The 26,517-nt window shown below is 41.5% G+C and overlaps 1 protein-coding gene across 1 annotated transcript in view; it reads left to right on the top strand.

Moving 5' to 3' along the window:
* The window catches only part of LOC103188964 (synaptotagmin-7-like), a 32,564-nt gene extending 8,408 nt beyond the window's left edge, over positions 1 to 24,156 (top strand). The window contains 5 exon segments of the mRNA XM_007909170.2: positions 16,828 to 17,759; positions 21,528 to 21,696; positions 22,767 to 22,819; positions 22,822 to 22,932; positions 23,569 to 24,156. Of these exon segments, the coding sequence (XP_007907361.2) occupies positions 16,828 to 17,759; positions 21,528 to 21,696; positions 22,767 to 22,819; positions 22,822 to 22,932; positions 23,569 to 23,718 (1,415 nt within the window). The 3' untranslated portion in view covers positions 23,719 to 24,156.
* Positions 24,157 to 26,517: the final 2,361 nt, after the last annotated feature.

Genomic DNA, 26,517 nt, shown 5'->3' with positions numbered 1-26,517 from the left:
CTGACCAGCGATTTTAACTTAATCCCTGGAACGCTTTGCATCGCTGGCAGACCTTTAACGATAATCTGTGTGCATATATTGTGTTTTATTTAAAACCTATGTATAATGCATGACAAGAATCCGGGTGACCTGCACTGCAATAAATGTCATTAATCCCCGTCGGTTTGTGCTGGGCTCTGTGTTTATCAGTCTCACAGAGCGTGCAGACAGCTGCAAGGCTTGGGCAGACAGGATTAAACGCTCCTAAAAAGAATGTCATAAAGAGCGAGGAACTGTGTGTTATAGCAGCCAAATGATACCAGGGAGAGAATGTCGAGTTACAATCTAATCTCTGCATCAAAACAAGAGTTATGATCTGTCGCTGGTTTGCCTCTCTGCTTGTGTCATTTGCGCAGTGCCATTTGAATATCATTGTAGTGACTGCAGAACTGCAACCGACTCCCAGGTGTCCGTCATTTTCAAAGCGACTTAATGCGTACATCAATACAATAGCACAACAGAGGTGTTCGCTGACGAAATCCCTGGTTTAATGGGATTATCTCCCCTCTACCACCCTGTGTTTCCAGGATCGAAACTGCTTGAACTATCAGGGATGATTCCAAGAAAGGGCTGCAGAAAATATTGTCTCCTATGCCTACGAAGACATGATGCCACAACATGTATCGTGTCAAAACATGTTCTAATGCTTATGCGGTTGCCAAAATGAGTGACACGCGTGTCATCATCATCATAATAATAATAATAACTCTTGTATATGGCTTTGCTGTCTTATCACATCCTCAAAACCTCTCAAAATGTTTGACAGGATTTTAGTGGCTGAACATTTGGATTCTCTAACAGATTCTGTCCCTGAGCAGAGTTTCCTACAGGTGATGCGATGTTCCATTGAAGGCAACAATTTGAAAAGATTCTGCCTTCTGAAAGTTTGGAAAACTTCGGCAAAGTTTGCACGACAGTAAAAATGTGAAAGATTACGATTCAGAATCTGCACTGAGATTATAATTTAACAAAAAACACTCTGCCTTGCCTGGAATTCCCACTGAATAATGACCGGTTGCTCCGTTGAGCTAGGCTTCATGTCCTGCCCTGCGGGTGATGCAGTAGCTGTCCTCTCTCAGTAAGCCCAGGATACACTGACATCCTCACACTCTTGGGTTCAGAAAAGCAGCAAACCTGAGATGTTCTTTTTGCTGCTGTGCCTGTCATTTAGCGTTTGAGGTGCTGCGCGTGCAGCAATTCTTAGAAACAAATTGTTTGTTGTAGCAGTTTTCTGAGTAAGAGTCAAATAAGGAAAAACGTTGGGCAAGTTTCCTTACTCCACACGCCTCTGTTTACCTAGTAGTAAGTAGGAACCCGATTTTTAGTCGATTGGTGGATCGCTATTCTGGGGATAATAATTCCTTCAAAAAAAATTTTTGTCACACAATGCACGACTGTTTGTGGGACTCTGCTGTGTGCAATTGGCTGCCACGTTTTGCCCACAAAATATACAGTCAATTCACTTTGAGATGTCTCGAAGACGTGATAAGGCGCTATATCAAATGCAAGGATTACCCACACCCCAAAAAAGAACCGTTCATTCATTTCACGACTATTTGTAGGACGTTGCTGAGTGCAAATTGACTGCCGTGTTTGTCTACAAAATGCACCAGTCACCACATTCTATAGCGAATGCTGCAAAATGCTTTGAGAAGTCCTTTGGACATAAAAGGCACTATATTAGATGCAACAATTATCAAATGCAAAGGTTATTGTATATTCCTGAATTAGCTTCCGAGTCCCATTGCAATGACGCTCACACCTGGAGCCCAAATAGGAAGAAATGCTCAGAGTGGAGTCTATTTTTAAAGAGATGCTATCCGAAGGCATCATAGCACATGGTTTATGTAGTTCTGTACTAATTAACATCTGACATTTCTCCCCATTCATTTCCATGAAAGACCATTCTCTAGAGAGCTAACCTTCTGTGCTGTCAGGAGTCAGAAAAACATTGTTTATTCAAACATTCAGGAGACGTTGGAATACAGAGTAGCATGGTTTATGGAATCCGCTGTCCTGAGATTCATGCACTTTCCTTTTTTCATTTTCTGCCTTATACATTTTCTCCCTCCTCTACTGAAAGCAATGATGTAGGCTGGGTGCAGGTCTGTAGATGCCCATCACTCTCTGCTATTTGCACAAGTGAGCGCTCTGTATGTGGGAGCCTTAAAAGTACTGTGATCGGGCTATTCAAGCTTGAGGACATCACAATCAAGGATTGATTCATAACATCTTGCATCTGGTACAGTAAATGGAACACTAATACCTTTTAGAGATCTATTCAGGCTACATTTTAATCATCTGCAATTCACAGGCTTCAGACCTTTACCGACTATTATTAAAACCCTTGACTGATCAGTGTTCAGGAGTCCTGTAGCATATTGATTAGAGCGCTCACCTTGCAAGCGACAGGACCTGGGTTCAATTCCCAGCAGGGCGAACCCTTACTCCACATGGCTCTGTTTACCTAGAAGTAAGAAGAAACCCGGTTGTTAGTCGATTGGCGCATTGATTTCCGGGGATAAACGCATTTGGTCACTCAATCCACAAATGTTTGTGGGACTAAGCTGTGCGCAAATGGCTGCGGCGTTTCACTCACAAAATATACAGTCTATTCACTTTACAGTTTATTCTGTGAAGCTCTTTGAGACATCTCAACGAAGTGATCAAGTTCTATATCAAACCCAAGGTTTATTATTATTAATGTTCCATGACATTGTTTCACTATGGTTCTGTTTTTGGTCTAATGGCCCCAGGACTGGGAGACGGTAAATATCTGATCACAGTGAGCAATCTTACGCACTGGCTGGTATATGTCCACAACCTGTTTCCTTTGACGTCCGGGAAATGGCCTCTGCTCTTTCACCCACTAAAAGATTTCATTTTATTGGTTCACGTCAGTAATGATGACAACATTTAGCGCAGTGTTGTTGTCTCCTGGTAAAGTGAAAATCAATTTTATTGGGAACCATAAATGGAAGGTTAGCGTAGTGTACGAATTATTAATTGTTAATTTCAATAGTTCCTTCTTCCGCCCTGCTTTACACTACTGTAACTTCCACCCTGCTTTACCGTACTGTACTGAGGTGATGAGAGTCACCAAAACATCACGCCAGGATTTGAACTCACATAGTCTAAACTGACATCCCAATGCAGTGCTGGGGGGCGTTGCAATGTCGGAGGTGCCATCCATTGGATGAGATGTTAAACCGAGGTCCCTTCTGCCTGTTCAAGTGGATCCTATTGAGTTATTCAAAAAGAGAAGGGAGTTTCTCCCGGTGTCCTGGTCACCAATCCTCCAAATAAAACTGGTCAGTCATTCCATGGCTGTTTGTGGGATATTGTTCTGCTCAATAGTTTGGCCGTGTTTGGTTACAAATATACAGTCACTCCATTTCACAGTGAATCTTGTGAAGCATCCTTCCGATGTGATAAGGAGCTATACCAAATGCAGGATATATTATTATTAAAGGTGTGACCACCTGTTACAACTCCAAAAGAGTTTCAAAACTTTCTTTCCATTCAGTTGTGCGTTGAAATCCCATTATCACTATGACCAGAAACACCTACTTTTAGGTAAAAGGGGTCAGCTGTGATGTCTGACATGTCAGCCTGGCTCAGTTGGTTGGACTCTTGCTTCTGAGTCAGACTCTGGCCTTTGGTTCAAGCCCCACATTGGGACAGTAAAAACTTGTGAAATGATTTGAGGTGTCTGGACAGCATGGTAAGAACAATTTGCATTTATACAGCGCCTTTCACGCTGGGTAGAATCCCGGAGCGATAGGATACAGTATCGATTTCAAGGGCTATTAATTATAATATTATTATCCACCCCATCCATCACCCCACAGTCGAATTGTCTGCTAATATTCACTGTCAACACTTATACATGAATAATGATCATTTAAGCAAGGACATCTCTGGAATGATTCCATCCTTGAGCCATGTCGAAGGGGAAATGAATCAAATAGATCCAGGAGAAGAGAAGAGCGAGAAATAAAAGGAATTACAACAAAGGAAATAAATGATGCATTCAAATAGAACATGATTCTTAATATTTTACTGTTGTAAAATTGTCACACTTTCCTACACCCTTGTATCAGCTTAAAGTGCAAAAATTATCTTTAGCAAAAGATACGACTGGTTGTAGGAAAGTCCATTAAACACTATTATTCACTTCAATGATGTGTCTGTGTGCAAATTGACTGCCATGTTCACCTACAAAATACACAGGCTTTACACATCACAGCAAAGCGCTTTAAGGCGTTCTCTTGAAGTTAAAAGCGCTGTATCAAACGCAAGGATTATGATTCTTATTATTGATTAACCTCTCTTTTATTCACGTTCCTGTGCACATAACAGGAAAAACAACTCGCATTTACACAGTGCCTTTCACATTAGGAGGACATCTTATAACATTTCGGGGCTCTATATTGCAAGGTTAAGTGCACAGACACTACACTATTTAGAGATGTGTTGGCATTACAGGTCCTGTAACCAACGCAAGGATTATAATTATTAATAAAGCTCAGAAAAACTACTTCAGACAGTCTTAGTAGTTATAGTGCGTAGCCACACAAGGCCTGTGACAATTTGGGTTAGAACTGCAGCGAGTGCTTCATCTTTGGAGGTTCTGTCTTTTGGACGAGACATTCAGCCAAGATTCTCTGTGAGTTTAAAGATCCCGTGAAATTATTCAAGAAAGAAAAAGGATAAAAGTAAAAAACTTTTCGGTTTTACTGAATTATCTGGAAAGAGAGAAATATTCAGGCTAAAAAGGTTTGTTTATCAAATTTCCAAAAAAGCCCTCCACAGAGAGCCACTTGTGTTAATGTAAATCTGAGTAGGCTAGTGCAGGTTTGCTCGGTGTAAGATTTCCGTGCTCCCTGTGTTTGCCAGCGTTCAGTCAGCTCAGTGCAACTATCTCCCGGGTTTATTATGAGATGGCTTAAGAGACGGAATCCTCAACTCTGGATGTGCGAGTAAGTTTATTACTTTTTATCTTGAAGTGCTCCTCCAAGGCAATATGAATCCATATCCCTGGTGATTAATGGCAATATTTGTGTAAATCCCACTAGTCAGGGGTTTTAGATGGTCAGTGTTTCATATGCAGAATTTTTCTCTCTGGAGAGCGACTGTTCTCCACCCACTTCTTCAAGTGAGAGCTAAACAGTACGGTCAGAGACTATTTGACTGGGGTAGGCAAGCCAATTCCAACCTTCTAGCCAATTCTGTAGATGGAAGTGGTTAGAGCACTGTAGCTCAGAGTTTAGTGAGAGACCTGGGTTCAATTCCCGGCAGGACAAAACGTTGGGGAAGCTTCCTTCATATGCTTCTGTTTACCTAGCAGTAGGTAGGAACCTGGTTGTTAGTTGATTGATGGATTGGTTTCCGGGGCTAATAATTCCTTAAAAAAAAAACTGGTCACTCAATCCACGACTGTTTGTGGGACGCTGCTGTGCGCAATTGGCTGCCGCTTTTCTCCCACAAAATATACAGTCAATTCACTTTGCAGTATATTCTGTGAAGCATTTTGAGATGTCTCGAAGACATGATGAGGCGCTGTATCAAATGCAAGGATTGTTATTATTATAATTCCATCTAACTTTGCTAGGTAGTGATCAGAAGTGAAAGCTGTTTTTTTTCCTCCTGCCCCTAGATTCTCAAACCAATTTTATTATCCTACAATATACAGTCACGATATACAAATGACCAGTAACTATTCCATTAACCATGTTTCACAGTAATTCCTGTGAAGCACTTTGAGACTCCTTCTCATTTTATAAAATGCGCTGTATCAAATGGAAATATTATTATTATTATAAATAATAATGTCAATCTCCAAATCCAAGGGGTAGGTACGGTACGGAATTCCTGCAGGTCAACATGATGTACTTTGGATTACTGGAAGGATTCTTCAGTTGAATAACTTGGATTACTTAACAAGAAATCAATTAAGAAACAGCACAAATTAGATGCCCCCTCCTTCCCCCCACTCACTATCACCCCATTAAGTGAATGCCTGTTTTAATATTTTTTTGTGAGAGTGAATGGTTGGAGCATTGAAGGACTCTGGAAACTGGATGGTTATGGTTTCAGAAGGTAACAATTTGCTTTGCAACGATGTGCTGCACTGAAGGTTAGGCATTGGATTTGCCTACTATTCATTGAAGTGATAGGACTTGCATAAAAGCCTGCAATTACAGACCAGTCTTTTGCCTCTTGCATATTTTTAAGCAGCAATGAATGTCTCTATTGTTCCTTGGATTTGGGGATTGACAGGATAGGAGCATGTTTGCAGTCTACATTTGTTTTGATACTCTTACTCTCCGGTGCAGCAAATGGTTAGAAATTTGCTCTATTAACATCCATTATTATCCATGACTGCTGTGTGCAATTGGCTGCCATGTTTCTCCCACAAAATACACAGTTAATTCACTTTCCAGCATATTCTGTGAAGTGCTATATCAAATGCAAGGATAGTTATTATTATCTATTCTTTAGTTTATTTATTATTTCATTATTTATTATTATCTGTTAGCATTCCATAGCATCCAGAATGTGGCAAATTCTCAAACATGTCCTCAGTTGGGAAACGAGTTTTCAGTGGGTTCTTTTAAGAAACGATAGAAAACCGGCTTCAAAGTTCAAGACTGAATTCAATGATTTGCCAGATTCTGGACACTGGGATATGCTATGTAAGTAGAATGAATCCAGTCTCGGGTAAAACTGTCAATTACAGCAATCTAGTTTTGCCTGTGATAAACGTGGCTGGAGTTCTAGACTTGACGCAGTGTTTAAAGAGTTTGGCCGGGGAATCATCATCCGTCAAAGGATTTCAGTGCACACCATTATGGTTCCCATTATAGATCCTCCCAAATTGGTTGTGAGTTCACCTGCAGTCGCTGCTCTCTCTTAACAGGAATCTCTGATTACAGTAAACCTTTAATACTCCAGTCACCTGGAGCAGGGATTATTAGTTGCCATAGCGCCGTTAACAATTTACAAGCCGGATTTAACCCCTTCCTTTCTCTGCTCCTCTCCCACCTGTAATTTCAACACCGTGTCTCAATTTGTTTCTCCATTTGCATTATTTTGGGTTGAGTGAACACCCTGCTGCATTGCCAGTGGTGGCATCCTTCAGATATACCTTATGTCAAGGTACTTGTCTACCTGCTTGGCTTGATAATAAAGCTCCATGGCTTTCATTATTCACCAAAAAAAACACTTGAATTTTACTGCAGGGTGACTGAGGATTAGCATTGAGCATTGGCTTCAAAAAAGCAGTCCTCCATATGAAGCTGATTACTTGATCAAGCGCTTGAGATGTTTTTACGTGATAAGGCTCCATAAAAACGTGAGCTCTTTCGTTTTAACAGCAAACATATTCAGAGAGCAATCAGCAGTTGGATAATCTGTTTATTTTTGCATCCTGTTTGCCAGAAGCAGAATGAACGAGAAAAAAGTCATCCTCTGAACAATGACAAGTGTGAAGGGAAAAGATTGCAGTGTTATTAATTGGCGTGTGACTCATCCCTACATAGGGCACAACTGGGCGAGATGATGCACAGTGATGCTGTCCTGCTGATCACTCGTTCCGGGTCTCTGCATGTGCATTTTGGCTTTCGCCCCAACCTGAGCTGCTCCCCCTGAAAATGTTCCTGCTCCCACCCCCCCACCCCCACACTCCGCTACTCCCACTCTGTCCTTCTCTCCCACCACCCTCCTCTTCTGGACCCCACCATTACCTCCCTATCTCCAGCCTGGGCATCCTACTCCCCATTGTGGCAAACTCTCGTGCATGCATTTGTCACCACCCGCCTGGATTACTCCAATGCACTCCTCGCCGGTCTCCCCAGCTCCACTATTCACAAGACCCAGCTCATTCAAAACTTTGGCTCCCCGTCACTGAACAGATCGACTTCAAGACCTTCACTCTTGTGTTCAAATCTCTTCACTCCCTGGCGCCTCCCTACCTCTCCGACCTCCTCACTCCCCAATCAACCACCTGGCACCTCCGCTCGACTGGCACCGGCCTCCTGCTCGTCCCTTGCACCCTCCGCCTCACCATCGGAGGTCACGCTTTCAGCCATTACCCCCCGAAACTCTGGAACAGTCTCCCTCAATCCCTCCGGCTTGCCCCCTCTCTCCCCATTTTCAAGACCCACCTGAAAACTTTCCACTTCGACCGTGCTTATGGCCACCTTCCCCCTCCCCGCGGCTCGGAATCAGGCTTTGCCACTGTTAAGTACTCTGAGACGTTATAGCGGAGGGCGCTATATAAGTGCAAGTTGTTGTTGTTGTGTTGTATATGCTGATCATGCTGTGAACATGCAGGATGTTTTTCTTATTTTATACCTTAACAAACAGTCGATCCACTTTACAGTATATACTGTGAAGCACTTTGAGACATGTCAATGACGTGACAAGGCATTTAAACAAATGCAAAAATTATGATTATTATAATTATTATTCTCAAGTAAACATTTTAAGGATACAATTCTCAAATCTAACTTGCGATAATTTTGTTTTGCCATTTCTGTGTCAATAGTACAGGATTACTGTTGGAACAGAATAAAAATTATCTTATCTTGTTACATGCATGTGTACCTTGTTAAAAGCAAATGATAAGAAGCTCATATAGACTTGAAGCTAGTCCACCCACAATTAAAAGACAGCAGTTAATTGATTCATGTCTGACAGAGGTGTAACTGAGTCTGAGCAGGGATGCACAAGACTATACTGATAAATGGGAGGGGGGATCAAAACTCAATTTATTATCCTTTCTATACATTTTGCCCACAAAATACAGTAAATTCACTTTATAGTATATCCTGTAAAGCGCTTTGAGACGTCTCAAAGACGTGATAAGATGCTATATCAAATGCAAAGATCATTATTATTATTTAAAGTGACTAAAGAGGACTTTTTTGAGTGAATTAAAGCATCAATTTTTTTAAATTGCATTTGATTCAGTGCTTATAACATCGAACATCTTAAAGTGCTTCACAAAGTTGTAGTGAATGTGCATTCGTAAACAAACTTTATATTCTATAACTAATAAAGACATGAAATTTCACCTAGTTTGAGCCTCTAAGACCATTTTGTCTTTAACGTAAAGATCACAATGAATTGTGGAAAATTCACTCTTACTTTGGAAACCAGCTTTCCACCATTCTTAAAATAGGTAAATTCCAGATTAATACTGAATTTAAGAATTTTCCATAATTTTAATTCTAAGATGTATTGATTGGCCTTATAGGCTCAGACTAGGAGGAAGTTAAGTATCTTACATTTGATACAGCATCTGTCACATCGCGAGGACATGTCAAAGCTCTTCGCAGTATTTTCTGTAAAGTGCAGTGATTGTGTGTTTTAAAGGTGAATGCAACAGCCCATGAGTGCAAAACAATATCCCACAAACAACCATAAATAAAGCGAATGATCAATTTCATCTGTAGGATTGTTGGTCAGGACACTGGAACAAACTCCCTTCTCTTTTCAAAAACTTGCCGTGGGATCTTTAAGATCCACCCAAACAGGCAGATGAGACATTTGTTTAACACCCTCAGCACTATATTCGAATGTCAGCCTCGACTCAACACTTGTCTGATGAAACATGGACTAAAAGGACCATTAAGGACAGTTTCTCTTCCAGGGCATTCCTTGTCATTGCTGAGCCATCAGTGAGCAGCCCTCAGCCCAGTAGAGACCAATTTATGTGTGACAAAGCAAAGCATAAGGAAATACAAGTGGAAAGATTCTTGTGACTTACTGAGAACAGCTTGATTTAATTTTATAACCTGCAAACAATCTGGTAAAAAAAATTGCGGTATTTCATAATTAATGCTGGCGGCATTAGTAATGAAATATCACAAGTTTAACCCATTGTTACCCAAGTTCTCAAAAAGTTAGCTCTGAAAGGCTGGCGCTAACCCAACTCTGGCAGGATGCTTGCGTCTTCCAAATATCAAAGCTGGGAAAAGAATTACACCACATCATGCAATAGTGCTTTGTATATGCCAACAAAGTTGCCTTTCATTCTTTCACCAACCATTTCATTTCTAATTTGATTTCATTAAAATCAAAGGCTCTTCCTCCCCTCAGTATTATCTGTGGACAATTAAAAGCCTCAATATTCCGGTTCAATTTAGCAATTCTGATCACCCAAGGAAGGACGCACATTAAATGGAGATGAATTGATGCATTTGCTGGATGACTCAACACCAATATTTACTAATGTATTCTCTACCTGTCAAAACAAGTGGTGTCTTATTATCAAGGAAGCATGAGACCTTAAATGCAGTGAGTAGGAGCGAGGTTTGTTCACCACTTGGATCTGGACTTGAATGTAGCCCAGACACACAGGGTGAAGACTTCATCTCCGAGAGATGGAGAAAGAGACGAGTTTAGGGTAGTTTTGATTCATTTCAATGTGTCAACTGCCTGTTCAGGTGAACGTTAAAGATCCCATGGCACTGTTCTAAAAAAGAAGTTCTCCTGGTGTCCTGACCAACAATCCCCCAAATAAAATTGGTCACTCGTTTCATGGCTGTTTGTGGGACATGACTGTTTGTGCTTCCGCGTTTGCTTACAAATACAAAGTCACTGCATTTCATGGTGATTCCTGTAAGGCTTTGAGATGTCTTTCCGAAGTGATAAGGTGCTACACCAAAAAGATAAGGATTATTACCCCACCAATTGCACTTTCCTGCCTCTCACCATAGGAACAACAGCCAACGTAGTCTTGACAATTTTGTTGTTGTTGTTGACCTGCGAGATGTTTTGTCTTAAAATTTAAAATTGAGTGGTATTTGGAAAATTCCTAAATTTAGTCTTAATTTGGAAGCCCGTTCTTAATAATAATAATCCTTGCTGTTGAAACAGCACCTTTCAAGTCAGGAGGATGTCTCAAAGTGCTTCACAGGATATTCTGCAAAGTGTAGTGACTGTGTCATTTGTAAACTGAAACTTTTTGCAAACTAGCTTCTAAATTAATACTGAATATAAGAATGAAGAATAATAACAATAATTGTTATTACTTCATTGAGACATCTCAAAGTACTTCACAGAATATATTGTAAAATGGATTGATTGTGTATTTTGTGGGTAAAACGTGGCAGCAAACTGAGCACAACATTGTCCAACAAACAGTGGTGGATTGAGTGACCACATTCTAAAAAAAAACATTTTATTTTTTAAGTAACAGTTTATTATCCATTGTTTCATTTTTTAATTATAAAATATAATTTTCCTCAAGATCTGCACGATTTTAAATGTGAAGGCAATTTGGTCTTACCGGGTGAAATTTCTAGCCTCATATCCCACAATTTATTTACTCCCCAGTTCTCTCTTAATTCCCTCAAACACGCAATAGCTTGTGTGTCACCATGGAGCTGGTCACACGTTTTATTCCATGCACATGTGATTACAGACAATGAAGAACAGCTGCTTCATGTAGCTTACAACATCATTCAGTGATAAACATACACACCCTTCACCTTATCCACTGTCAACGTTTCAGCAGTGAGCACTGATCCCTCATAAAGAACGCAATGATGTAATTAAATATTTAAATATTTAGAAGAGGTGCTTTTACAACCAGGGCAAAATGCTTTCTCAATCATATTTAAATACACAAGAGCTGTTTTATATTAGGTCAAAACCTTCCTCTAATCCTTCCGTTGCTTTGCTCGGCTGAAGGAGACATGTTAGCGTCAGCACCTTCAAGCTGCACTCGGGAATTGAAATGTTTAGTTCACTGGGTTGCAGATGGCCCTGGTAACTCAGTAAGCCAGTATCTGAGATAACCTATCAGTGCCACAGATTGAACAAGGTAAACCCCTTCCTTTCACTGTTTCTCCTCCCCCATTCCCTGATCGCCACCGACTGAGACTGTTTCATCTATCTGCTGTATCTATTTTCCTATGTTCTCTCTCTCCTGGCACTGCTACTGCTAATATCTCAGCTGTCACTTCTTAACGTCTTTATGCATTTTTTTATTACTTTCAACCTGCAACGTCTCCGCAATATCAACAGCATATCTCGGAAAATAATTCCCGGAGAACATTGTTTGTGAGGTGACCTCACTGATAGTTTCTGATGTTAATCGTTCTGTATAAACTTACTTGACATTTTGTACGTGTACCGGCCTTTCCTCTGAGTTCAGACCCCATGTCTGAGCTCTGAGTTCACACGTCTAGGCTGACACTCCAGCGCAGTGCAGGGGAAGTGTTGCGTTGTCAAAGGTGAAGCCTTCAGATCAACTGAGCTCCCGTCTACCTTTTCGGGTGATGAGTTAGAAAAGAGAAGGGAATTTTTCCTCTTTGTCCTGGCCAAAAATTCTCTAGATAAATTGGTTCTTGATTTTATAATTCAATAATAATTGATGCATTTGATTCATTGCCTTACCACATCAAAGTGTCTCAAGAGTGGGTATCAGCCTGGCTCAGGGAGCAGCACTTTAGCCTCTGAGTGGAAGGTTTGTGGGCTTATGCTCCACACCAGTACTTTGAACTCACAGACTAAGTTTGACACTTCAACACAGTGCTAGATGTGCACTGTATTTTGGAGGTGATGTCCTTTGGATGGGGTGTTAAACCAAAGTCCCGTCTGCCTGATCAGGTAGACGGTAAAGATCCCCTGGCACCAACTGAAAAGGTGAGGGAGTTTCTCCCGGTGTTTTAGTCATCATTTTCCCCAGTTAAAATTAGTCATTTACTTTATGGCTGTTTGTGGGACATTGCTTTGGGCAAATTGGCTACTGTGTTTGCCAATAAAATACACAATCACTACACTTTACAATAAATCCTGTGGAACGCTTTGAGTCATCCTCATGACGTGAAAGATGCTATATCAGGGGCAAGGATTATTATTATTATTATTACCAGGAACCTTGCTGTGCACAAGCTTGCCTACAAAGTACTCAGTCACTTGATAGTAGTTTCCTGTGCAGTATATCAAATACAAGGACTCTTATTATAAATACGTTACGTACAATGGTATTTGTGAATGACAATAATAGTCCTCGTCTTTTGATAAAGCACTTTATCATGTTGTCAGAATGCCTTCAAGTGTTTCACAGGGTTTACTAGACAGTGTAGTGACTGTATATTTTGTAGCTCAATGCAGTTAATTTGGTAAGTAAACAAGGTCTCACATTCCCCCCTTGGGCAAATCTGCTTCCAGAACAGAGATCCCAGGAATTCTATCAACGTTCCTTATCAAGAAATCTATTGATGAAATATTACATGTTGAACCCAAATAGAGACCAAAAACACCAGAAACTATACAGATATTATTTCCTTTCATGGAACTAGTACTAGCAAACAAACGTCCTATTCTGATGAAGGGTCGTGGACCCGAAACGTTGACTCAATAGATGCTTTCTCCATAGATGCTGCCTGACCTGCTGAGTTTTCCCAGCTCTCTCTGTTTTTGTCTACCAAACAAACATACTGTTATGAAATGTTTTTACTTATCTTAGATCATTCTAGATCTTCACAATTAATTTTTATAGGACACTGCATTCATTGTCGTCTTACATATTGTTGTGTAATAGAAATGTAATCTATCCTTTTGCAAGATTAGCATTGAATTAATAAGATACATAATACTGTCTAACAACCCTGTGCTCAACCCAAATCATTGTTCCCTAACAAATCACAGAGTCTCAGTCATGACAGCTCAGAGTTGTACACTTATACCTTCACGGTTGATAATATTGAGGCTGCTATTATTAAAAATCACATTGACTGATACTGTAAATCCAGCCACTTGTGAAATTCTTCCTGTTGCTATCTATTATGGAACCAATTTTGGCCTTACAAGTACACAGTCACTACACTTGATAGTAAGATCCTGTGCTTGCGCTTTGAGAAATGACATAATAAGGTGCTTTATCAAATGCAATGATTATTCTTACAATTTTGCTCATCCAGGATCAGGTCAGTGCTTACTTTTTAATCATATGAAATTAACTCGAGTCATTTCAGATTGAATTACCAAACATCATTCTGAATGGAGTTTATTCATTTGAATGCAATTTGTTTACAACAGTGTGTTTGCCAACATTGAGTGCAACATACTACAGAAATCAATTGTGAAGATCTGGCATAATAACATCAGCAAGTCAGGGCAGCAGCACCGACTGTGAAGTGCTACAAAACCATAATCATAATCCAGGGAAAACTATAACTGGATATTTACTGGTGCTTTCTGTCATTATCGGGTCTGGTATACAGTATTTCTTCATTTCTGGTCTCCTGGCCAACAATCCCTTGGTTAAAATTCAAGCCAACAGCCAAACCTCTCAGGCAGCCTTAGCTTACCAGAAACTTGTCGGTGTTTCATATACTGTGGTTCAAATGAGCTATCAATGCAGGGCCCTCAATATACACAGTCACTACCCTTGACACAATATCCTGTGAAGCGCTTTGAGATGTCTCTACGGTGTGCTAAGGCACTATATCAAATTCAAGGCTTATTAAAATAATATCGTTAACCAGTTCTAGTCGTTAATTACCCTCTGACTAACGAAAACCTTCCTGGTGTCTGTCCTGAAATTACCCTTTGAAACTCTAAAGCTATTCATTAAAGCCAAGTCATTGGCATTTGTTGGGGTAATCAATACAAAGCCGCTCCTTCCAGCATATAAACATCCGTTTACAAGAAAAAAACTTTTTTTGTCGCCTGTTTGCTTTTGTGAGTGGAAAGTGTTTGTCGATTACGTGTCGATACAGAATACCTGAACAAGCAACATCTGACCAGTTTCACAGGGACTTGTTGACACAAGAGAAAGAGAAGAGAGAGAGAAAGGAAGGGAGGTGGAATAATGGGTGACCTGGACTATTATTTCACACAGTGCTAGCTTTTGCTGAAGGATTCTTTATTCTTCTGTAGACGGATTGTTGAAAGATGCCTTTAGCTTGATAATCAAAGCCCATCCTTATGAAAAGCACAGCACCTCTTGAACCTGCAGGTAGGCTCTGATATTTGAAGCAAAAGAAATGCTTTCAGCCTGTAAGTTGAAGTAGCATTCTGGTAGTCGCTTCCATAGATTTTTCCATTTTAACAGTAATAGTTTGCTGTTGTGAGTTCTATTTTATATCCTCCCCTGTTACCTTATTCACTGTGTTTTGATTGAGAAAGCTGGCAAGCAAACCTGCCACTAACTAGCCATTTTGAACGCCTCCAACCCAGAGGAAATTATCTTCTCATTCTTACCCCTCCCCCCCATGCGAAAGCAATTAACGAAACCACTTTCCTTTTCCACCGAGGAAACACTAAAGGGTCTAATTTGTAAAGACTCTCATCCGAAAGACGGCACCTCCAACATTTCAGCCCCCCTCCCACGACTGCACGGGGGCAATTACAGTAAGTGAACATTTATTTTTGAAAGGCGAGCTAAAAGGCAAAAGGCAATAAAACGCCCTGTCTATTTTTCTACGTCTCGTGTTTGCCTGCGGAAACACTATTCCTTCTGAGAAAGAGGCCATTGTAGGTGGTTGAAGTTTGATATGGCTGTGTGTGAGATGCCCAGGTCAACATGAGGGTTCTGTTTCTGCAATGACTGAGGCTCCACTGACTTGTCTATTCATCACAGCTGTTTGTTGGCCTCAGGAGGATCGGATCCGTAGGGCGACACAACACCTTTTCTAAAGGTTAAGCAACTTTAAATACGAGTGAAAAGGGATCATGTACATCCCGGGCCTTAGCCTGACAGCTCTCTGTGTACACAAGCTGAGAAACACATCTCACTGTGTGGAGAGATCACAGCAAGGCATTGTGAATGTCTCTGTGGCAACAAGTAAACATCACCATCAAACATCAGTTCAACAGGTCAACTTGCAAACCAGCAATGTCTTTGGCTAAACTAAGAGAGAGTTTCTGCGTTTCTATAGCTTATTTGGGGGAGATGTCCCAAAATGTGGGATATTTTTCTCAAGCAGTTATTTGGCTAATTCAACTGTCATGTCATGTCATTCAACTCCAAGAATGTGTGTTACCAAAAATGGCGTTGAAGAATTGATTGGAAATTGTGGGGTCAAAGCCTTGAAAAGTTCGGAGTAATTCCTGTTATTTCTTGAGGGACAGGATTCGAGTAGACATTCCCTTGCGGGGAGCTAGGACCCACACAGATACCATGGCCCTGATAATAAAAATAATATTCCTCACATTGATATAGTGCCTTTCATGTCGGAAGGTTTCACAAGGTAAAATGTAGTGACTGTGTGTCTTTTGTGGTGATGACTTCCTTCCGTACTGGAAACAACAACAACAAATTGCATTTGTTTAGCGCCTTTCACGTCTGGGGGGATGTCCCAAGGCGCTGAACAGTTAGGGATTTGAACCTGATCTTGGAGTTGAGATCAAAAGGGGAGAGGGGCAGGGAAGGTAGGAGGACGCTGTGATGCTGTGATGGGAGGATGGTAGGGTGAGTGTTGCGGAGGGATATAATAATAATCGTTGTATTTCATATAGCACTTTATCGCTTTGTGGGGACGTCTCAACCCGCTTCATTGGATATACCTTAAACTAGATTGACTGTGTATTTCATGGGCAAAACACAGCAGTGTCCCACAAACAGTCATGGATTGAGTGTCCGAATTATTATTAGTATTGAGATCAATTGGGCCGAAGGAGCCTCCTTCACCTGAACCGACCTTAAGTGAACTTGCGAATCTATCTGTGTGAATTGCAAAGTGGCCGAACAACGAGGGGGGGAGGGGGTCCTTCACTATAATGAAGCAGGTGGCATACGGTTTATTATTGTCTGTTTGTGTTCAGTGCATCTGCAGGTCCTCCTCGGTGCAGGCCTGGCCTTTCTCTGCTTCTGCCTGATCATCAGCTGCGCCATATGCTGGAGGAAACGCAAGAATAGCAGCTGCAACAATGACAAGGAGCAAACTCCGGAACGGATCATTTTGGAGCCAAGTCCGACACTGCCCGGGCAGACGAGCGCGCCCGTCAAGCAGCAATACGAGGAAGTGGAAGGGGAGGTACTTGACTACCCAACGTACGATGCTGATGATCTGCCAGTCTTTGAGCCCGAGAGCGAATTCAAGAGGAGCCTTCACAGCAGACCATCCCTGCCCAGTCTGCATGGCAGAGCTTCCTTAACCACTGTCCCAGTGGTTCAGAAACAAAGCTTGGCGGCCAAAACCAAGAGGATGCTCGAGAGACGCTGCACTGTCTCGGGCGACGGGTCGCTCTACAACGAGCACACCAAGCTGAGGCGGGCGAGTGCCAGGCTCACCTCCTCAATACTGGGTCACTCGCAGACCATGCCAGACGACCTGGCGGGCATTAAATCCAAACCGAGACCAGCGCTGCACTTCACCCTGTTTTACTCGGCCTATGAGGTGACTTTAACTGTTGCTGTCATCAGCGTCGCCAACTTGCCCAAAAGGTTTGGCTCCGGCTGTGACTCCTATGTCAAGGTGTACCTGCTGCCAAGGTTCCTTGAACCCCAGCAGACAGCTGTCCACAGGAAGAGCCTGAATCCGGAGTACCGGGAGTGCTTTCAGTTCTCAGGATACACGCTGGACGAGGTCAAGGGCTTCACACTCCGCTTTGCCACGTACGTCAAGGAGTTCCACAGTTTTAAGGACACTTTCGTTGGGGAGGTGCTCTTCCCCTGTGAGCAGGGAGACTGGAAGCCCGACGTTCCCTCCACCTACATCAAGGAGCTGACCGCCACCAAAACCAAACTCAAAAAGGTAAGAGGCTGGAAAATGCCATCGTTGTAAACATCGCACATCTCACACACCCGCTTTGTACCCGAGCTGACACATGACTCGTGAACATGTGTTGAGCTTGGGTGAGGACAACATGGGTAATCCTATGATATCCCTTCTGCACATACACACACACACAGCACACACACAACACAAACACACCATTGAGGATGTATGTACCTCAGTACCATCGGATGCAGAGAATCATAGATTCATAGAATTCTACAGCACAGAAGGAGGTGATTTGGTCCATCATGCCTGTGCCATCTCTTTGAAAGAGCTATCCAATTAGTCCCACTCCTCCGCGCTTTCCGCATAGCCTAACAATTAAGTTTGCTGACTCATGCTGTAATAGCGAATGATAATATTAGATATTAATAATAATAATCCATGCATTTGACGTAGGGCTTTTCACGTCAGGTGGACATCTGTCAAAGCACTTCCCAGGATTTGCTGTAATGTGTGGTGACGGTGTACTTTGAAGATGGTGACACAACAACAACAACAACATTATATAGCTTATATAGCGCCTTTCACACGGGGTAGCATCCCATATTATTATTATTTATTATAGTGGTTAGGAGCAGAAATGCTGGTTGAAAAATCCTGATGGTCCAGTGCCTTGGTCGTCCAGGCATTATACAAATGTAATTTGTTGTTGTTGCTGTTCTCTACTAATGGACACATTTAAGAAACAACTTGATGCTGTTGAATGCAGGAGCATTGATAATCAGTAAGGATGAAATCAAATGAGACAGAATGGTCAATTTAATATCTTTACAATTAATGTGATAGTAGGATGGTTCCCAATGGCCAGTAAATCTCCTGGCTATGGCATTGAGGGCTTTATAATGCAGACCTTCCACTGTCAGCTCAAATAGACAAGATCAATAACTGCGCAGATCATGTAGTTTCCACATCTTGAGGGATAAAGTGAAACGGGCGTCCTTTTGATTCACGGCTCGCTGGTAAATATTAGTCTGCAGCTAATTACAACTCAGAATAAGACAGGGATTTGATACACTGTGGACCAATCATCCCAATTTTAACGGAATAATACTCGACACACACTGGATCCCGAAAGCATTTAAATACAGCCGAAGAATTAATTTGATTCATTTTAATGGCTAGTGAAGTTATTTCACATTTTTAATTACACCTTTCTCCTGACCCCATCAGCTATTTTATCACAAGACCTATTTAAATGACATTTAATTGCAACCTCACCCTCTCAAAGATCAGCTTGCTGTGAAGTTCTAGTTTTGGCTAAAACATTAACTTTCATTTATGGAAGTGTTGAACTTTGCTCACATTTGCATTTAAAAATAAAAGCCTGCAGACTTTGGCCGGACTTTGGGAACAAGTCTTGTTTGTGGGGCAAATTTGGCAGAGATCCCAGCGATTTCTGATGCTCTTTGAAACAATCAACACAGACAATTGCTCACCTTTCAGTCCCATTTGCCCGTCTTTTCCCCCAAACACCTGCAAATCCCTCCTTTTTTGTTTCTTTCTAATTCCGTCCTTGTTGGTTTTATGCAACCCAGAAAAGCTGTAACCTTGCAGAGTTATGGGGCTCTTTAATCAAGTCAGTGCAGACGTCAAACTCTTCTGCCTTGTGTCTTGAAGATAGCAATCAGTAGGTTGGTGAAGAATGAGGCTTCATTTCTTTTGAAGCAAAGCTCCTTATCTATTTACACCCACTCCGCTCTCGGTTTGGTCAGGTCTTCCTGTTGCGCTTGTGTCTGGAAAATCCAGACCCACAACAAGCTATAGACCTGCAGGTAGAAACACTTCGATAATAATTACCTGTGAGGCACTTTGATGCAATATAACATTATAATTATAACAGGACATTATAACATTAAAGCACAGTGTCAGTCTTGATGATGAGGTTGGAAACAGAAAACTGTTTTTATTACGAATGCCTTTACAAAATAGCAACATTCGTGGAAAGAATTCTAAACTCCAACTGCAATGAACCCTCAGCAATCTGGTAGAAAAAAATCAGTTAATGTTTCAGATCTGATGAAAAGGCATGCCCTCTCTTTGTCACATATTGATTGGTGTCCTTTGGATTTCAGTTTTTACTGCAGATTATCAGCACTCAATCTGCTTGTTTTTAATTATTAAACATTGCTCTATTATATCTTTGGGGGAAAATCCCGTCTGGTGAATATCCGCCTAACGAAGCATTAAAAGGATTTACAACTTGTGCTCTAAGAATCTGCACCTGTTATTATGTTAATATCGGTAACATCAAACAGTGACATTCACACAGAGCAGAAAGGCTTCTGAGGATTCAATCCTGCGCCAACTCATATTTCATTGAATTCACTGAGCAGTGCTGACAGATATGACACACGAAGAGAAATTCATGGCCGTTTATCAGCGGCAGCAGGAGCTTTTAATCCTCACTTATTAGTTGTCACTTTGACGTAGTTTGCAGCTAATTTTGATTAAATTACTTTACAGTGGCAACAGCTGCGTCAGTCACATTAAAGCGAGGGTGTCATTGCACGCTGTGTGTGCTTACTGTAAAATGTTTAAGCCTTCCTCTGCAGTGGAAGATGAGCTGCATTGTTCTTGGCTAAGATCACTTCACTTTGAGGTGGTCGAGGTCAGGGCACTGGAATCATTTTAAGAAACAACAAATTGCATTTATATAGCATCTTTCACGTCAGGGGGATGTCCCAAGATGCTGGATAATCAAGGGTTTGCACCCAAGCTGGGGGCTGGAGTCAAGAGGGGTGGAGGGCAGGGTTTGGTGTGAAGATGACCGAAGGCGCGGTCGAAGAGGAATGTCTTGAGACAGGCCTTGAAGGCAGGCAAGGGAGGGCGCAACGTGGAGGGACTCCGGGATGGAGTCCCAGAGGCTGGGAATAGAAAAGCTAAAGGCCCGACCTCCGATGGTGGAGTGGGCTGGGCAGGGGATGTGGAGCAACTTGATGCTGCAATAGGAGGGCAGAAGGGTGGACATTCTTGGGTTCCCTCTTGTGATCTTGCTCTTTTCTGATCTCAACTAAGTCAACACTGAAGACACTACAATTTGACCTCAGTACACTAGGTAAGGGAGAGGGAGGAAATCACCCAAGGATACTGGCTTCTTATTGAATAGCCTGCCATAACAAATTGTCAAGACTCACACATGAATTTTGGCCAATTATTATTAAACCATTCCTCTGGAAATCCATATCCAAATCCTTTTTAAATATTAGTATGGTCTTAACTTCAATAGTCACATGTGGCAAAGTATTGCATTTTCAAATAATCCCCTGCATAGCAGGGCTCAAGCACTTGGCTTATCCAACACTTTGGGACATCCTCCGAGGTGAAAGGCGCTACATAAAAGTAAATTTTTCGTCTTGCATGACAAATAATTTTCTAATGTCCCCTTAAATGTTTCGGTGACAATCCCACCTATAATCCCTCGCTACTGATTCATTGATCAGTCAGAATAATCTTTCAGTGTTTTAGCACTTGCTTTGAAGCTCTTTATGAGATCCTCTCTTAACTTTCTCTGTTAGTATTCAATCAAAGTGCAAGTCTGTAAATTCTGAACAGCCATGAAGCCACGTTGACAGGAATATAACTTTATGTTCTGTTAACACTCGCCCAGTAAAGGACACACAGTCTCACCGCTTGACAGTGATTCCTGTGAAGTTCTTTGAGACGTCTCGACGACTTGATAAGGCATCATGTTAAACACAAGGATTATTAACACTCAATATCAATTGACTATATATTTTTCAGTGTCTCAGTTCCCTGGATGTGACATCCTCTACAAGCAGTTTCGCACAGCCCAAGACTTTGGGTCAAATCTTTATTCTATTGCAGTATCAGACCCTAGCGAACAGGATCAAGGTCATGATCCGGAAGGCAGAAAATCTAGGCAGGATGACCCGTATACTTGGATCACCCGGTGAGTGACAAACATCAGAGAATTCTAAAGAAATAGAATCATAGAATTGTACAGCACAAAAAGAGACCATTCGGCCCATTGAGTCTGTGCCGACTCTTTGAAAAGAGCAATGTAATGTCAATCCCACTCCCCAGCCCTTTCCCCGTAACCCTGCAAACCCGTCCTCCTCAACCACCTGTCCACCGCGTTTTTAAAAGTTTTTAAAATAGTGCTTGTATCGAGGTTAATCGACCGGTGGAATGAGTTATCAGATAGGGTATTACAGTCCAGGATTCTGGACTCTTTTAATAAACTGGACTCTTTCAAGAAGCTCGTTGATGGTAGGGAAGATGGTAGGTTTGGTTTTCTGCAAGGAGATCAAGTGGCCTTCATCCTAGCAAGACGAGTGATCTCGTAAACATGTGACGCCTGTGTTAAAGACCAAGCATACTGTGCTAATCTTCCAAATCACAGTGCACATTGCACAGGAGAGATTTCAAATAAGATCCTTGGGGAGGGAGAAAATACTTTCAATCTCAAGTATTTCCCCTTCACACACAAAAAAAACCCCCGCTAACAAGCATTAGATTTAAAGGACTTTTGCTGAACTATTAAATGGGCATTTTTTCGTGAACTTTTGTCAGGCTTTACAGCAATTTTGAGGGGCAAGAAATTAGCCCAAAAGCAATGCTCTGACTGCGATTGCAAACCTGCAGGGTATTTGATTCAGAAATTATAGGGGACTATTATTATTATTCTTATTTATATTTTAAATATTAGTTAACATGTTAAGTGTGTAAATTAATACAACAAAAAGTGTTATTAAAACCAACAAACATTACTCTGTTGCGTCAGAGAAGCCCCAAAATTGTGATACCTCTCAGCATTTATAGTACCGTACAGTAGAGTACATTCATAGCATAGTACCATAAGCTTCGGTGTTGAGCTCCGCTACGGTTTAAGTGCTCCGAGATGCCGTCCGGTGTGAAGGGCGCTACGTAAATGCAAGCTGTTGTTGTTGTTGTACTTAACCAGAGAGGTCCACGCTCCTTTTGTTTACTTACGTTGCATTCTGTATTTGTTCTTTATAGATCATTACGTCATTATACACCTTTACCAAGATGGAAAATCATGGCAACAAAAGAAACCAAGACTGCCAACAGCTGCAATCCAGTCTGGAATGCACCGTTTCTGTTCGATATCCCTCCCGGTGACATTGAAAGCCGGCAGCTTTCACTGGAGTTTATAGTGATGCAGGTACGGACATCGTAAGATTAGTAATGGTTAGTATTAGGCCCAGTTTTATTAAGACAGAGAAACAAATAATTGAGTTTAACTCTCAATGAGAAAGGTTTACAGCACTGAAAGCGGCCATTCAGCCCATCATACCACCATTGGTGTTAGCTTCTTGCTACATCTTTGACCACACTTTCAGTCATCTTTCTACTCTCTACCCCACTTGGCTCCCAACCACAGTTCAGGTGCCTGCTAGTTTTCTTATCCACCTTGGGACATCCTTGAGATGTGAAAGGCACTGTATAAATGTAAATTTGTATTGTAATGCACATTAAATCTCATTTCTCTACTTGTTCCTCAAACCCTTTTATATTATTCCTTCTCAAGTATTTATTCAATTCCATTTCAAATGCTGTTATGGACTTGCTTCAAATTCCACGTTCTAGCAACATTATTTATGTGAAGATAAATCTACTAACCTTCCCCTTTTTTCTTTTACGTCCTCCTGACACGAAAAGCGCTATGCAAGAGTAATTTGTTGTCATCGTGGTTTTACTGACAATCCTCTTTGTGACTTAATGAGCAGTGAGGTTAGTCTCTCCCTCTCTTCATTTCCCCTGTCGGAACCATGTAATGTGGCTATCTGTTTATTTCCAGAGTCGCATTTACACCCGAAACTGTGTCCTTGGCCGCTTGTCCATTGGCGGGAACGCTGGAGAAATGGGAAGGATGCACTGGAAGGAAATGTGCAGTCGGGGTCATGTGGAGTCAGCTCGATGGCACCCCATCTATCCAGACACCTTGTAGACGCCACCACACATATTCATGTTTCATCCCTCTCGCCCTCTTCAGCGAAATGTGATCATATTGTATCAAACATTGTTCAAGGCCAGTTAGGAACTTGATGTTGTAGGTGACAAAAGAGTTTAATCACAGCCATTGCCCTTTCGTCTGGCAGGTCCATGTCTATACCCGAACTTGAGAAGAGAAAGGTCTTTCACTGTTGGTTGACTGTCTGCCCTCAGATACACTTGTGCTGTGCTTAGACTGTCTCAATCAAATAACCTACTGACTCTCACCATCAATGCTCACACTTGAATATTGGCCACATTGTGTCAAAAGCAGATTTAGGATCAAGTCCTTCCCTATAGTCATTCCTTCCATGTAAAATGAATGGAATGACTGGTGAAAGGGGGGACAACTCAAAGTGCTTCACAGGATATACTGTAAAATGGAGGGACTGTGTTCTTTTTGTGAGTGAACATGCAGCCAACATGCACACAACAACAAAATTACAGTTGCATAGCACCTTTCACATCGGGAGGACGTCCCAAAGTGCTGGACAGACAGAGTTTCGGATCCAAGCTGGGGGTGGGATTGGGGAGGGTGGAGGGCGGTTGGGGGGGTGGGGGGAGCAGGGAGATCGAACGCACGATCGAAGAGTATTATCAAACAGCATTATCCCACAAATAGCCATGAAGCGAATGGCAATTTCTTTTATTTGGGTGGATTGTTGGCCAGGACACCGAGAGAAATTCCCTTCTCTAATCGAATACTGCCACAATGTTTAACGTCCCCTTGAACAGGCATACAAGGCCGAAGGATGGCACCACTGACAATGCAGTGTTCCCCCAGCACTGCATTGGAGTGTCATCTTAGGCTATTTGAGTTCCAAGACCTGGCATGCAGCTTGAACCCACAACCTTTTGACTCAACCGTAGCAATGTGGAACCTAGATATCATTCGTAGAATCACTGCAAGAAATATGGAGCCATCTGCTGGAAATACGACCAAATTCTCATTCCTTCACTGAAAAAGGCTTTGTGTTTTCAATCCAAGGTTGGATGACACTACTATCTTATAGCCTTATGACCACAACCCTCTATTAAACCCATCACCTCCATTATTTATCTGCTTCATTGTGGGTGTGTGTAAACTCACAGTTCACTGAGGTTTAATAAAAACCATATTGATATTGTGCCCTTCATGTTGGATACTGTCTAGGAGCGTCTAATCCAGGTAAAGACATTTGATGATAATTCACCATCACAAGCTTTGCCAATTTGCTAAATCCAGTGCCGTACATTTGGTTCACAGTTGGTAGTCCTGTCCCTTGATGTTGCTGTCAATAATGTTTCCGATTCAAAAGATGTGAGTGAAATATTCAAGATCTGTGGCAAATGAGTCACTCATCAACGTGTTCCCTTTGTTCAGATGTACGTTGTGTAAATCCAATGGTCGCTCCATTAAATCTTATTAATGAAGAATTTTGGCTTCTTCCCTGGTGGTTCTTTGTTCACAGAAATATAGGGGTGAAAATGGTGACATTTGACATGATAATTATCACCGGTGATAAATATCACTTCACATTTTTGTTAATCCCCGAATGCATAAATGCATTTGGAGCCATAAAAGTTCCTTCAAAACCATAATAATTCCTTCAAAAAAATAAGAACAAGAAATTGATCACTTCAATCCACGGCTATTTGTGGGGACACTGCTGCTTGCAATTGGCGGCCGCGTTTCGCCCACAAAATATACAGTCAATTCACTTTACGGTATAGTCTGTGAAGCGTTTTGAGACATCTCAAAGACCTGATAAGGCGCTATATCAAATGCAAGGATTATTATTATTATACAAACAGTGTGGGTTGGCACTTTTGCTCCTGTAGAGGTGCATACCACAAGAGCTATAATTATCCTCCCCCTTGTAGTTATCTGCTACTTGAAGTGGATTATCCTATTAAAATCTCTTCATATCAATAAAGTCAATTTATTTCAATGCAATTTCATTGTGTAAAAAAATGATGGTTGGAAACTAAAAGCAGAATACACAAAGTATAAACGCAAAGCAAGAGTGCTTAGTGGGTCAATTACTGAGCGAGAACAGCTCCTAATTTAGTCTGAATCTAAGTAGCCGCAGACAAGAGTTCTGTCTTTCTCAGCCTTGCTGGAAGCTCTTTCACATAGGAGTTCCTATTGAACACTCTACGACTCTCCACACAACATGCAGATTAATTCGAAGCCTGAATTTAACCCTTTGGTCACCAGATCCAAGGCTTGCTGAGCCACCTCAAAGACGCTGTGTGTGTGTGTATATATATATTATATACACACAATTGAGGATAGGAGATGGCATATCAGCTCTCAGTCATTATCACCTGCATAGCGCCGAGTGAGGATACAACACATTTCTTATGCAAATGCAAAACCTGTGCGCAGAGAGAAAAGAATACTTACAGGTCGCAGTTGATAAGTGCAGGATCTTTACTCGTTTAAATATAAACAAACTGTTACATGACATAATTTAAAAATGCATCTGAATGTCTGAACTTTAGATCAAAGAGCCCACATATTTCTAACATAACTATTTTAATTATATTTTTCCTCCCCTCCTACATGGGATATTTCTCCTGAAGGCACAGTTTCTCAAGACACTGGCTGTCTCTGTTTGCCCATTCACATGGCTACTCAAGGCTTGACCACTGGAAACCTTAAATTCTCCCTTGTCTTAGCCTTTACTGTACAACCATTTTATCTTAAACTGTAATATCACAAATTTAAACAAACCTTTTGGAAGCCAGTTCTCTTTAATAACCACAGAAA

This window comes from Callorhinchus milii, unplaced genomic scaffold, assembly GCF_018977255.1.
Source record: "Callorhinchus milii isolate IMCB2004 unplaced genomic scaffold, IMCB_Cmil_1.0 Scaffold22, whole genome shotgun sequence".
Lineage (NCBI taxonomy): Eukaryota > Metazoa > Chordata > Chondrichthyes > Chimaeriformes > Callorhinchidae > Callorhinchus > Callorhinchus milii.
Note: the sequence above shows the minus strand (reverse complement) of the source record. Positions and strands in the feature narration are given on the sequence as shown.